The sequence below is a fragment of the Bombus vosnesenskii genome, unplaced genomic scaffold (assembly GCF_011952255.1).
Source record: "Bombus vosnesenskii isolate JDL3184/JDL3185 unplaced genomic scaffold, Bvos_JDL3184-5_v1.1 scf7180000013888, whole genome shotgun sequence".
Lineage (NCBI taxonomy): Eukaryota > Metazoa > Arthropoda > Insecta > Hymenoptera > Apidae > Bombus > Bombus vosnesenskii.
Genome location: NW_022883267.1, coordinates 180,297 through 193,483, shown reverse-complemented (window position 1 = coordinate 193,483; position 13,187 = coordinate 180,297). Strand labels below are relative to the sequence as shown.

Below are 13,187 nucleotides of genomic sequence, written 5' to 3'. Positions count from 1 at the left end.
AAAATGAAAGGTAAAAAGCTTTGGTAATCTTTTTTACATAATAAACAGTATATTTATATAATATCGATATAGCACAGTTTCTAACGTACAGATAACGTAAAGTTAAATCCATACAAATTTTGATATTTTTATTGAAGTACTTTCGTTGCCCACCGATTTTCATAATTCGTATATACACAGATACATATTTAGACGTTAATAAATAATAAATAGTAATGTCGTATATGGGAACACTATATGGTAGATTTATATATAAAACTTTGCGACTATGATTAAGAGTTCCTTCTTATATACAGAAAACAATTTCGACAGTTCGACTATGTTCCGGCGACGTGTATTTACAAATTGATCGTAGAATATTACGAACGCGTAAAATTTAGCTGGTCGTTTCGTAGTTTCCAAAATGTTTGCTATTTAGAAAGTTACGTTCAAATTGCTCGCATATTTCGAAAGGACCACGCAAAAAATATTTTCTTTGGCTAATCACGGGTTCATATCATTTGGCACACACAATCACATCGACATTTCCTGTCGCGAATGCAATTGCTCTTGTAAATCGATCGATCGTTGAGCCTGTATTGTTTCATACAATTAATCGACTCTTTCGTTGAACGGCGTTGAAACATTCTTACGTTGAGCAAGGATGCTAACTTGTTCTACTTCTTCTAGCTTCTCGATAAAATTCTGTTTCTCGGAAATAATTTCTATCGCACTCTATAAAAAAGAAGACCAAGTTATCTGGATTTTTTACATCCTTTATCTAGACGCTTTGCATGTAATATGTTAATTTAATTTGATCCCTAAGTGAACATTCAACTTCTCTTTCGGTTTCCTTTTTAAGACTTCGGGCCCAATTTTACATAAACTTGCTTTAACTCTTTCTCTGCATCTGTTCCCAAAATATTATATTCGACTTTAATTTTCCAGGTAGAATTACGTTCGTGTCGTTGGACACGTCGCTCTTCCCTTGCACTACTTCCGTTTGGCTTTCCGTTATATTAGGTTGCTCCATAACGACGTGACTAGCCGGAGGTGAAGTCACTTTGTTCGGAATTTGCCTCAGGCCTTCTCGAAATTGTTTCGAAAGCGATCTGGCAGTCAGACTGTGCATCTGTCTTGGCGTTTCAACTATTTGGATCTCTGGTGTTGACGATCTCTCCTTATTCGCGTTGCTCGATTTAGTTATCTAAATAGAATAGATAAGAAACAGTGAAAATCATTTCTGATTACTTCATTGACTTCTATACGATCTCTTGTAACTGGTTGTGAAAAGTGTTTGCAATAATTTGTGATCATATATCGTAACTAAAGTCTCCTTTAGATATATTTGTATAAATGAGGATGCACCGTAAATTTATATTTTTGTGAACATAATTAAAGAAATGGAACTTTGAAAAATTTGTCCCTCTAAATATCATGACGTGTACCTACTATTATACTCTGTATACTTGATATATTTTTGCGTATTCTCGTCTCCTAATTTTGTATAAATCCATAATATCTTTAATATCCATAATATCCATAATATCTACATATATCATAAACAATGCATCGCTGAAAATGAAGCGCCCTATACTAAAATTAGATAATTAGAATACTATAAAAAGAAAGATCTGAAGCTTCATATCTTTAAAGCTATTCAACGTATATAATGTCTTACTTATATCAGAAATCTACATGCTACCAGCATCTTGCAAAATTACAGTCAAGGTCGACCAATTGGTATCTTTCTTTTATTAGACTTCTTTTTGTAACACTCTGCATATCGATCATTCAAAAATCCATTCTTACCTTCGAGATAGGTCCAGGAACGGGTTCGGTCTGTTTGCTAAACGCTTCAGCGAGCCTCCTGACCGATGGCATCGGCAGCACCTTATTATCAAATTCCTCTTCGCTCAGACTTTTCTTCTTGAGGTCATTCATCGATTGGTGACTCTGTTCCCTCTCAAAGGAATTATCCGTTTCATTTTCCGAATCGTCGACCGAAGAATCGTTACTCTTAATGTTACACTTCTCCAAACTATAATTATTCGCGATGTTTCTCACCGATCCTTTTTTAACCATTCCAAATTCGTTGTACGAATTCTGATTATAGCTTTCTACCTCCTCATCTTCTTGGCTATTCGGATTCGAATAGAATTTGGCGATGTTCGGCACCGATTTCGCTGACTTTAATCCAAAATCGTTGTAACTCTCGTTCTCATACTTGTTCAAGGTTTCCGTGCTCTGTGTCAAGTTGTTATCGCCAGAAGCACGGTTGCTTTCGATCACATCGCCACGGTCATTCTCATAATCGTTTCTCCGTGTTAAGTTCGATTTGTTCGACGTTCTGGTTAACCTTGGCTTGAATTCGTCATTACCTATGCTATTCAATTGAATCGTCGATTGTGTTCGTCGAATTCCATTATCGTAACCAAAAGACTTAAGATCCAATTTATTGACCACTCTAGGCGTGGAAGTTTTAGCCGTTTTATTAGAGAATTCATTTTCGAATCCATAAGCCTTCAAGTCGATCCTCTTGATCTTGCGTGGATTTTCATCGGAATTGGACTTTTTCGTTTCTATAACGGCGTTCTCATAATTTTCCTGATTATTCAGTTTCGCGTTGATTTCATTCTTGCTATTTTTCCTCTCGTTTTCCAGAATTTCTTCCATTCGTTGGTCTTCCCACGACATCTGCGACTCGATTTTCGAGAACCTGTCTTTGTCTCTCTCCGCCTCGTCTGAAGAGTCATTTTGTCGAACAGGTTGTTGATATTTGCCCTCCACGTTGTTATTCTGCCATTTCGCCACCTTGGATTTCACGTCGTTGCTTCGATTCAGGATCGTCTCCGTTTCTCTGTATTGTATTTCCTCCTGAAACAGAAAATGGCTCAGTTGAATTAAACCATCCAATATCGGGAGCGCGTTTTAGTTCACAAAATGTTTCGATGTGGCTTTTGCAGCTGTTAGTAACGTTTTTACACCTAAAATTAGTTTAATGTAAGCTTCGCGTATGTACGTATATAGCCATGCATATTACACCCAATAAATCTTATCGAGAAAATTAGAAGTTGTTAGTTGTGATCAAACACCTTATAACGGAGAATGGCACCAAAGATTTTTACGTAGCATTCATTTTTCTTTTTTTTTCGGTTCAATGATTTCTGATAAAAGCTTCTATCGATCATAGAGCATGCAGACCTTTATCGTTTGTTAGTCGACATGCATTGAATTGGAAATGCATGTAAACGGTACTTACCGATCGGAAAAGGCATTTTTCGCAGCGATCATGCATGTGCAATGTGCATAGAACGACTTCGTATTAACAGAATGTTCTCGGTCACATGTTTTATTACTTTTATTATTTTTAAGCCGCCTTTTTTACGATCTACGTGTACTATATACAAGAAAGAACGATTGTTTTGTATTATACAAGGCTGATACATTACTGCGTGCGATCTACAAGGAAGAGTCAGGAAAATTTTATTTACAGTTTGCTTACAGAGCATACTAATTTTTCTGTTATACCACAATTGAAACTAATAAAGATGGTATTTAAGTAGTCATAGAATCTTCGAATTTGCTACGCGAGGATTAATCGTAGGGACAAATACCTACACCGTTATAGTGTCATGCACACTTCAAGTAAAGTCACATGTCTCATTATTCGTTATGTTCATTAGAAACAATATATTTATAACAGTTACAATATACACTCCTTTGTACAATAAACTTCTTCTTTATAATCTATCGGTGAAAAATAGAATTCGCATCTTTGATACGTTTTGGACACTTTTCGAGGAACTTTTAGTTGACAATATGGCACTATATACGATAAAATAAAAAAAGGTATTTTTTTAAAAAAAGAAGTATCAACTTCTATACGCGTGAAACAGTTTAAATTCCCCAACGGGAGCCAATTTAAGTAACTATTTTCACCATATCGTCAGATCGGTCAAACACCTCACACCAGTCTTTTTTTGGTTGTTCGATTCGGAACTTTTGCTCTTCTTTTTCTTCCCTTTGCTTCGAAGATCTTTTAAAGTTTCGAAAGTTTTTTCGACCATCTCCGGCACGATAGGTGGCTCCAACTTCAAACTTTCGCTATCGTCCGACAATCGTTTCTGCGATCGAACTCTTCTCAAACTATCGTTGAACACCTTCCTCCTGGACGTATTGAAAAAGTAATTAGAATCGTTATCCGGATTCGGTCGTAATTTGATTTTCTTGGGCGTGTCCCTTAGACATTTTCGCATTATCTGTTTGTCAGGCGATTGAACATCTTCGTCTTGCCAGGATTCGTCCGAGGACGATCTATACGACGAAAACACCGTCTTAATTCGTTTCTTGTAGAACTTGTTATTGCGCTTTCTCTTCGTATTTATATTAAGGTACTTCATCGTATCTCTCTCCTCGGGACTGTCACTTTCGTAATCGCTCTGTCTATCAGACTCCTGATCGATTTTTTCGTTCGACGCATTATTTATTCCATTCATGCGCTGTAAGGCAGAATCGCTTTGAGACGACCTCATTCCTTTGGTATTTTTACAATTCCTTATACACGATCTTAATATCATTTTTCTATACATGGGAATTCCTTTACCGTCGATCTTCTTGCCCTTCTTTATACCGCCAAACGTCTGAAACTTGAATTTACTGAAATCCGTGATATCGAAGGGCTCGTCGTCACGTGTCTCCATTTTCAAGTTATCCTCCGCGTCAGAATCTTCCACGCTTTTATCAAGAGAGTTCTTTATTCCTCCGAATGTGTGATACTTGTAGCCATTAAGGTTCCAGTACCTCCTTCCATTGAACGACAGAATCTGATCGTTTCTCGTATGATCCTGATTGTTATTGATCCATAGTCTCCAAAACTCCTCACTTTGCTTCTTATTATCCTCCATGGGGTTCATATCGACCGAGAACATTCCTGAGTCATCTGACTTCAGGATACTTTTCTCGGGTTCGTAGAGCGGATTATAAGCGACTTTTTGCGAAAAGTCACTCGACATAAGTTTTAAAATATCATTGTCAGTGCCAAGAGATTTAACATCTTGCCCATCGATATCAAAATATTTAGTTTCCTTCTCTACGATCGCTTCGTACTTGTCAATATGTTCTTTATTCTTTGTCATATTTTTCGAATATCCTATACCGTTTGGAACATCGTTTCCCGTAGAGTTTTCGTTAGAGCCGTTGATTTTTTCGTGATCACGATCAGTTGGTTCTGTTGATACATCGAGTTCCAAACGTAGAAGAGGGTTGATGGCAAATTGCGGACTGGAGTACGGATCGCGATAGGTCCATCTAGAAAGGCTGCCACGCAGGGAAGCCTCCTCGAACTTTTCGAGCTGGAAACTCACCTGTTGATCCTGGTCCGCCATTCCGTTGGAACTTGATCGTTGAGACAACGAGCTGCTCGGTCTGCTCGAGGTCGACGCCGTCGATCTTCTCCCTTTCTCGTTACCCGACGCTCTTGAATCGTTGATGTAATAGTCCCTGCCGAACCTACGCATTCCAGGCATTTATATAATTAGCTAGTTCATTAACCATTTCTTGATGGGTTAAAAATTGTTAAATCCCGATAATTCTGTCAATATTATTGATTTCATGCAGGAAGATCCCTCCTAAAGGATTCTTTTTTCTTTGAACTACGAGTATGTATTTGCGTGTTTTAGAAATTTTGTACATCGGATAAAGCTTCATTGTGCGATGGATTGCCCGATATATGATCTCTATTTATCATAGATTTCTTTATTCGTATTTTATTTGCGAAACAAAATATTCGTAGTTTCTGGAAATTTCACGTACAGAATAAAACTTTGAATTCCTATTGCATTCATATGTTATGCTATTATATACGGCGTCTATCTATTACAGACAGTTATTATTGAAAGGTTAAGTTAGTTTCTAATTTTGGATGAAAGATGAAAATTTAGATATCTGTAGATCTTTTTCACATAATTTCGAATATCACCTTTTGATATCCGGTTCATGGGGCGCCAGCACGACATCCATATCCGCACCGTTGCTCTTTGGCAATTCGGTGTGAATTCTGAAGGAAAATATTACCCGTAGAATATTAGTCTTATTAAATTCGCATATGAAGATAAGATTATTATAAATCTTACCCAGGGATGTCTGACGATCTTCTAGAGTACTGCCTCTCCAAAAGCCTCTTTTGAATGTTTTCCTGGCTATAGGGGTTGTTCTCGATAGGTGGTGCATTTTCCCACTTTTTGTGCTCGCGTTCAGCAATTGTACCTATTTTTTTTATCGCAAACAAGTAACATTTGAAACAACGTCTTTAATTATATCGACAAATACGTTGACTCTGAATTTCTAAAAAATTACGACGAGGATTGAGATTGTAAAAAAAATAAAACTGTTAAAAATTGATCACCTGGTCTCGGAGGAGTACTTAGCCGACCCTCTTCCTCCGCATCCTTGTTCTGCAGGGACAGATGCGAAGCCGATTCGGCTTTGGCAAACGCCACAGCCTGTCGGCACTTACTGCACAGTGGAATATTGAAAGATTGTTATAGTATCATCGGTAAGAAGAAAGTTCTTTACGGCGCTCCGCAGACCGTTGAACGGTGACGTTACGAAACGAACCTAGTTTCGATACTTTCGACGCGAGACAATCGAGAAATCTCGAATTTTACTCTTTTATATTCCGTTAAAAATTTCTTTTTCGTTCATTTACAAGAAAAGATAATTTTGTCAAAAGTTATAATGTTCATTTTAAGCTCGGTGAATATATTTTAAAGCCTCTCGAAGGCTATCATAAGTGAAAGTTCATAAGTGAAATTAATAAAGATAAACGAGCTGAGTTAAATGTTTTATCGTCATTCAATACTAGATGAAGAGTCGTAGTGGTTACAAATGATAATACTGGTATTGATATTACCTTTCGTCATCCTCTATCGAGGCATTCGTTAATGGCGAAGACTCGAATGATTCGGACTTCGTCAAGCTATCCAAATGTCTCTGAGTCGCGATATCGTAATGTTCGGTGTATTCGCTTTCCTGTTGAATATCTTCGGCTAATGTTCACGAACAAAAGTGAAATGAGTGGCAATCATAAGCTCATAAACTCTTACAACAGGTGACTACGTTGCTAAAATATTTACCATGAAAGTCGACTTTTTGCTGAGCAAACATCGTTTCCTCGTCTTCGAATGCTTCCACACTGTCGTCATTGACGGCCATCAGTTTTTTCTTCGCGCATTCCAAGGAATTCAGAACGATCTTCTCCTGCGAGATGTACGTTTTCTCGCTGTGAGGATTTCCCAGACTAATTTCCATGGAAATCCTCGTCGGCGTGGGTGTCGGTGTCTTTGGCACGTTTAGCTCGCTTTCATCGGGCAGAATAACCGTCAAAGGCTTCGAATTAACAGAATTCGATAGATTATCCGATTCACTTTTCTTCGCCGATCGATCTACTTTAATGAAATCGTCCCCGTTGATTAAATTTCTTATTTTATCCTCTTCGGATACCTCGTTCGTTTTCTGTCGCTCCATTCCTACCTTCTTCAAGCCGTTGCTAATTACATTTATTGATTCTGAAACAGGTTTCTCATCCTCAGTTTCGACTCTCTCCAATTTTCTTTTCACTTCCTTCTCCTTAATCTCTTTGGCTTTCACTTCTTCGTTTCCCTTTACACTTTGTTTATAATCTTCTTCTTTTTCCCTCTGTTTCTCTGCTTTCCTTTGGTCTTTCACGCGTCTACAGTCAGTCTTTTCCTCGTCAGATACGTATACGTATCCGCCATTGGAAAATGAATTCGTATCATCCACCTTCAACGAAAAGTCGTCTGACGAATTCAAGTAGTCCAGACCATTCTCGAACTCCTTTTTCTTCGGAGATCGTGGCACGACACTGCTTATGGCTTCCATTAATTCTTTTTCTATCTCTTCGTCTGACTGTGCCGATGAACACTCGGACAAATCGGATGTGTCTTCCGCGTCCTTGTCACCGATTAAAGCCTTGAAATCGGCGCTAGGATTAGGCACCAACATGGCCACAGGGTCAGCCTGGCTTTGAACTCTCTTCTTTTGGAACAGCCAATTCTCTTCCCACGATTCGATCGGAGAAACTAAACCTATGTGCGTGGTCGTCGTATCTGGATCGTCTTGACTGTCCTCCGATTCTTGACAAGCTATGGTAATAAAAATTAGGTAATTAGAAAATAATAACAATGGGACTAATGTTGGATTTCAGGTTTCATCAAGCGTATAATAAAATAATATAAAGAATAATTCTAGATACTGCTCGCTACAACATTTCTTTTCGCACAAGACCTCTCGTCTTCTACTTATTACCACGTTTTTTAACGATTGTTGTCTTCTTACGTTGCACCACACATTCTAGTCCACTCGTGCTTTCTCCGAATTGCTGCTCACTCGCTATCGGTCTAACGCGAACAATTCGCTTGTTCCTCAGTTACTCGTCTTTCACACGTATTTTCACTGCCGCCACAAATTTTAAATTACAATAAATTACAATAAATTGTAGTTCGATTTTAACATATAACACGATTTGAATAACCACTGGCAACGTCCTAATACAACTGATCGGAATATCCAACGACAAACTCAATTGTGTTATACCGCTTTTACACCATCAGCAGAAATATTACACAGGCAAATGTCATTGTTATCTGTGTGTATCAAATTCCTAAAGGTGAACGACCATAAGAATAAAAATTTCAATAAAACATAAGCAATGGAATTGGATGAACGACACGTGGATAAGCAGCACTTACGATCGATAATGTCCATTCCAAGTTCAGGAAACGGAACTCGATGGGCGTTCTTAATGGGCAAGACGTCGTGTTCCCTATGATCCTCGTCGGACGCATAAGTTGTCGTCACTTCCTCAATTCTTTCCTCTATCTGAAACGATCAAACACACGTGTCATTAATAAATCGTAGGAAACGACCTCGATAAAGTCTGTTTATAGCTTTTCGTGTTTTGTTTATTTCATTTTTTTTTCTCTTATTGGTTGGGACCGGCGTGCGTATTTCAAAGTAGGACAACGGTTCCACTTCCGTTGCTTATCATTCGCGAGTAACACGCTTATCGACCGAGAATCACCCAAGAACCTACAAACCTAGTCGCGAAATTACACGAAACGGTTCATTTTTCCAATCGTAATTTTTCATATCATGTGCTAGATCTAAAATTCAGACATGTCCTCGTTACTTGGCTCTCATGGTTATTTATGCTGCTGTGATTGTTTTCAAATCGAGTTCGTTAATCTGTGGTTCAAAGTTTCGATATTTAAATTATTTATTTATTTATTTAAACTACGTTCGTTGGACAAGAGAAATAGATATAGGCTTCACATTAAACAATGCAAAAGTTACTACAAATATTGGTCGACTATGAATTTATAACATTTGGCTTGTTTAAAAAGGTGATTTAAAAAGTTTGATTTTGAGTTGGGCTATGCTGGCTTATTCAAATTACTGGAAAGTTTTCATATTGGCCATGTTACTCCAATGAGCTTTTCCTATCGTTTCGAAATCAAGATACTCAATACAAGTCGAAAGACTCAGTAGGGGTCGTATCTACATATTTCCTCGGAAGAGTTCTCGTTTCTTTCGCAAATTCTTCGACGTTCCGTCAAGGTCATAAGCGACGTTCGCCATAAAAGGATCGCTTACCGTGAGAGATAATGGCTCCGGTTGGTTTCTAACGCGTCTCGAGCAAGACGCACTGCAGTCACTGCTACAATCATCCTGAGACAGTGGTTCCAGGCTGCTACAGCCTTCTTCTACACCTTCGTCGAGACCTGCCTCATTTTCGCCTGAAATACGAAGAAGCATTCTCTTTTGAATTGCTTCCATCCTCTTTCCTACATTTTCTTTGCTTAATCATTTAACATTAGAACTGCCGACTCGTGTTGTACATCTAATATACCATATACATGGATGATTATAATTAATCATGCCACATCTCAATCTCAATAGTGACATACTCCATTATTATGTTTCTATATCATTAAATGTTAGCATTAATTTTATGAAAACCACATCTTCCTGTATACTAATTGCACAAAAAACAACCCGAAATCCATCGTTTGTGTTTAATTATTTCTTCTATTCTTATTTATTCTTTTCATACAAGATCAAAGGAACGTACTTAACGCACACTTAGCGGACACTGGTTTTCCTGGGAGAACGTTGCTATTGCCGTCCACCTGTTCCTTTTGGAATTTCTCGATGACCTAGAAAATCCAACGTTCGCTCATCGATTTATCCTCTCTCGCTCGATCCACGAGCGAATACCAGGAATTCCATGAACGGAGCCCAAACACCTCGAGGGAATGCCCCCTCGAGAGAGATCAGACTCCGAGAAATGAATATTTGTAACCTTGTTGAGTATCGCGGTGGCGAGTATATCCTCGTAACTGTCCTCCACGACGTTCCGTGCCTCTGGAACACTTCCGGACACACCGGAACCACCGAGGCCCGGCAACTTCCTCGCTTCTTCCACGGCACGCTCCACGATCTCGCGCAGCGCCGTGTGCGCCATCGTTGGCGAATCCGTGTTTGGTTTGTCTGCGAATTTTTGTAATATCGATTTTTGCGTTCTACGTTACAGTAGGGTTTATTTGTTAGCTGTTAAGTTTGTTGATTGTGAATAAGTTTCCTGTGAAAGTGTTTGGGAATGTTTAAAGGGTTTTATGGCAGACGTTTCGTTTTCTTTCAGGTATTTAGTTTTTTTTGGGTCTTGATAGGTTTCTTGCGAAAGTTTTGGGCACATTTGGAAAATCTTATGGTAGATGTTGTATAGAGTTTCAATGTGACTTTGTAAGATTACGATAAGTTTATTTATGAAATATATGCACGCGTAATGTATTTATGACGTTTTTGGGGACATTTTGTGGTAGATGTTACGTGGACTTTGTTCCAGTGTAAAATTGTAAGATCCTGGTGGATCCTTCGTTTCGATAGGTACTAAAGATTTTTGCGAATATTTGAAGAAATTTGTGATGGATGTAGCACTGTGTTTATTCTAGTTCAAGTAAAGGTATTTGTCTCTGTGTGAAATTTTGCTTCTCGCTAGCTTCTCGGTATTTTTTTAAACGCGTGAAGATTGCCGTGGTAAAGGCGTCCTACTTTAAATTGAAATATTCCCGTTCGTGAAATTTCCGAATCTTCCCATGTTTACTTACGGCGTGACAAAGTGTTGGACGATAAAAATACTCGCGTCAATATGAACTCTTCAAAACTATCGAAGAAGTCATTCAACTTAAAATTACCATTTCAATATCTGTCATCGCCAAAAGAATTCCTGACAGAAACAAATTCTTGAAAATCGCCTATTCATCCCTCCACGCTCATCAATCCATTCTTCTAATAAACCTTAATATCCACTACGTTCGTACGCGAATGTGGAAAAATGTAGCAAGACGTGCGAATATTAGAGAAAACTCTGATTATAAATTATCATAATTTATGAACATTAGAAATCTCTGAAAATCGATTTGAGGAGAAACCTTATCGAAAAGGAAATAGATGACGCGAAAGGGTTAACGAGCAAGGCAGGACAAGAAAAGCGGTACGATGGCGTACTTTCATCGACGCGGTAGCTACGGTATTGGTAATGGATCGAGCGATGAACGTCTCGTTTGGCCGCGTACGAACGACAAGCCAAGGTAATTTCACCGGTTCCCGGCCTTGTCAGCTATTCCTCATTCTTCTTTTGCCTGTCCGCGTGCGCGCGACCGAGAGAAATTCGACGGGGACGACCTGCTGAACTCTTTTCGCGGGAAACTTCGAGCTGTGACAGCGGGGACGCGTTCACTCAGAGGCACAGAGGATCCATACTGCATCTGTTCAACCGGTTAGATAGTTGCAATTGGTCGAGTTAATGTCTTGTTCGCTCTATTAACAGATACACGAAAGTATTTCAACACTCAGCACAGAAAACTTTTACGCACATAATTGCGTGTGTTCTATGAAACACGCAGTTTAAAATCTCATTAGCACTGACACAACTATGATCATTATATTGCTAATAAATTTAGATCCTTGGTTCGAAGATGTACATAGAAATTGGAAGATACTTATTGCAAACATACATTTGGTAAAGAATTAGTATAATAAATAGCCATTTCTGTGAATTATACTTGTACCAAATACCGTGTAATTTTTAATACATCTTCGGATTTCCTTGAAACTTGATCAATATCAGCATGGTAGTCGAGCCTCATAAAACTGCTAACGAAATTTCAAAATGTTTCACGTAACACCTTCAATACGTTAACAAAAGGTTCTTACAGGTATTCGAATACCTTCGTGAGCCTCTGTACAAGCTGAAGATAGAAGTTCGATCAAAGTTCTTCGAAACTATGAGGATTATGGGCGTTGAACAATCTTCCTTTAACTATTCACCTCTTTATACTTCGTTTAGCTTTATTTTACGTCTTCACACTTTCTAATTGTTTAGAGGACTGCTTCAAGTTCGTTTCAGTGATTCATCCACGCGATAATCTTGAAAGAAGCGTTTAATGGAGGATTAGTAATACGACAGGTTGTTCGTTGTTTCATGATTAATGCACGATTCTACTTGAGTTCCATTCGCGGTTTATTAACGGCGATTGAAGTCTAAATTTAGCGCTCAGGCTGATTTGCATCGGCCTGTACGAGCAAAAAGACTTTCCGCCAACTGTATTTCCCTGTATCAAACGCACAGATTCCGACGGTCGATGGGCTTTCTAACCCTGGTCTCTCGCTACAAGGTGAAGGTCGCCTACATTTATTTTCTGCCTACTTAACTATCACCGGTTCGTTCAACAATTTCCGCGGCTATTCATTAGCCTCACCATAGCGCGTGATCGCCTCTTAATTAATCGAATGCTACATTCTTCCCATTACTCGAGTATCATCCTGCAGTGAAATTCCATCGATAAATACACGTTCTTTCTCTGTGTTTCCTTTTTCTTCTCTTTATTTTATTTTTCTTGATTCGTCGAACGAGTTATTCGAAAGCCACGCTGGATCGATTCTATAAATTAAAAGTAGACAGAAAAGACGATGTTGCAACTATTACAATTATACAGTTATCGTGACATCTTGCTGTAACGAATAAGCGTATGGATGCGAGTGTTTTGTTTCTTCACATATTAAGTATTAGCCGTGCGTTTACGTAACGCAATTAAGAAATTAATAAAAAGCTGAGTCGATCGGTT

The 13,187-nt window shown here is 38.5% G+C and overlaps 2 protein-coding genes across 8 annotated transcripts in view; both read right to left on the bottom strand.

Moving 5' to 3' along the window:
• Positions 1–37: 37 nt before the first annotated feature.
• Positions 38–3,381, bottom strand: LOC117239223 (probable serine/threonine-protein kinase clkA). Its single transcript, XM_033504667.1, has 3 exons — positions 3,242–3,381; positions 1,792–2,856; positions 38–1,186 (listed from the first exon to the last, which is right to left on the bottom strand). Exons 1-3 carry the CDS (start codon positions 3,275–3,277, stop codon positions 872–874), a joined length of 1,416 nt encoding a protein of 471 aa, XP_033360558.1. The 5' UTR covers positions 3,278–3,381; the 3' UTR covers positions 38–871.
• LOC117239222 overlaps positions 3,316–13,187 on the bottom strand; it is a 52,933-nt gene continuing 43,061 nt past the window's right edge. For 6 of the 7 annotated variants that reach the window (XM_033504659.1, XM_033504661.1, XM_033504660.1 and 3 more), the window contains 11 exons: positions 10,364–10,551; positions 10,133–10,217; positions 9,655–9,797; positions 8,751–8,880; positions 7,116–8,144; positions 6,893–7,028; positions 6,386–6,495; positions 6,114–6,246; positions 5,960–6,037; positions 3,860–5,490; positions 3,316–3,441 (listed from right to left, as the gene is read on the bottom strand). In XM_033504659.1, the coding sequence (XP_033360550.1) occupies positions 3,918–5,490; positions 5,960–6,037; positions 6,114–6,246; positions 6,386–6,495; positions 6,893–7,028; positions 7,116–8,144; positions 8,751–8,880; positions 9,655–9,797; positions 10,133–10,217; positions 10,364–10,551 (3,605 nt within the window). In that variant the 3' untranslated portion in view covers positions 3,316–3,441; positions 3,860–3,917. The remainder of the gene's footprint in view (positions 3,442–3,859; positions 5,491–5,959; positions 6,038–6,113; positions 6,247–6,385; positions 6,496–6,892; positions 7,029–7,115; positions 8,145–8,750; positions 8,881–9,654; positions 9,798–10,132; positions 10,218–10,363; positions 10,552–13,187) is intronic. The other variant, XM_033504666.1, reaches the window with a different exon arrangement.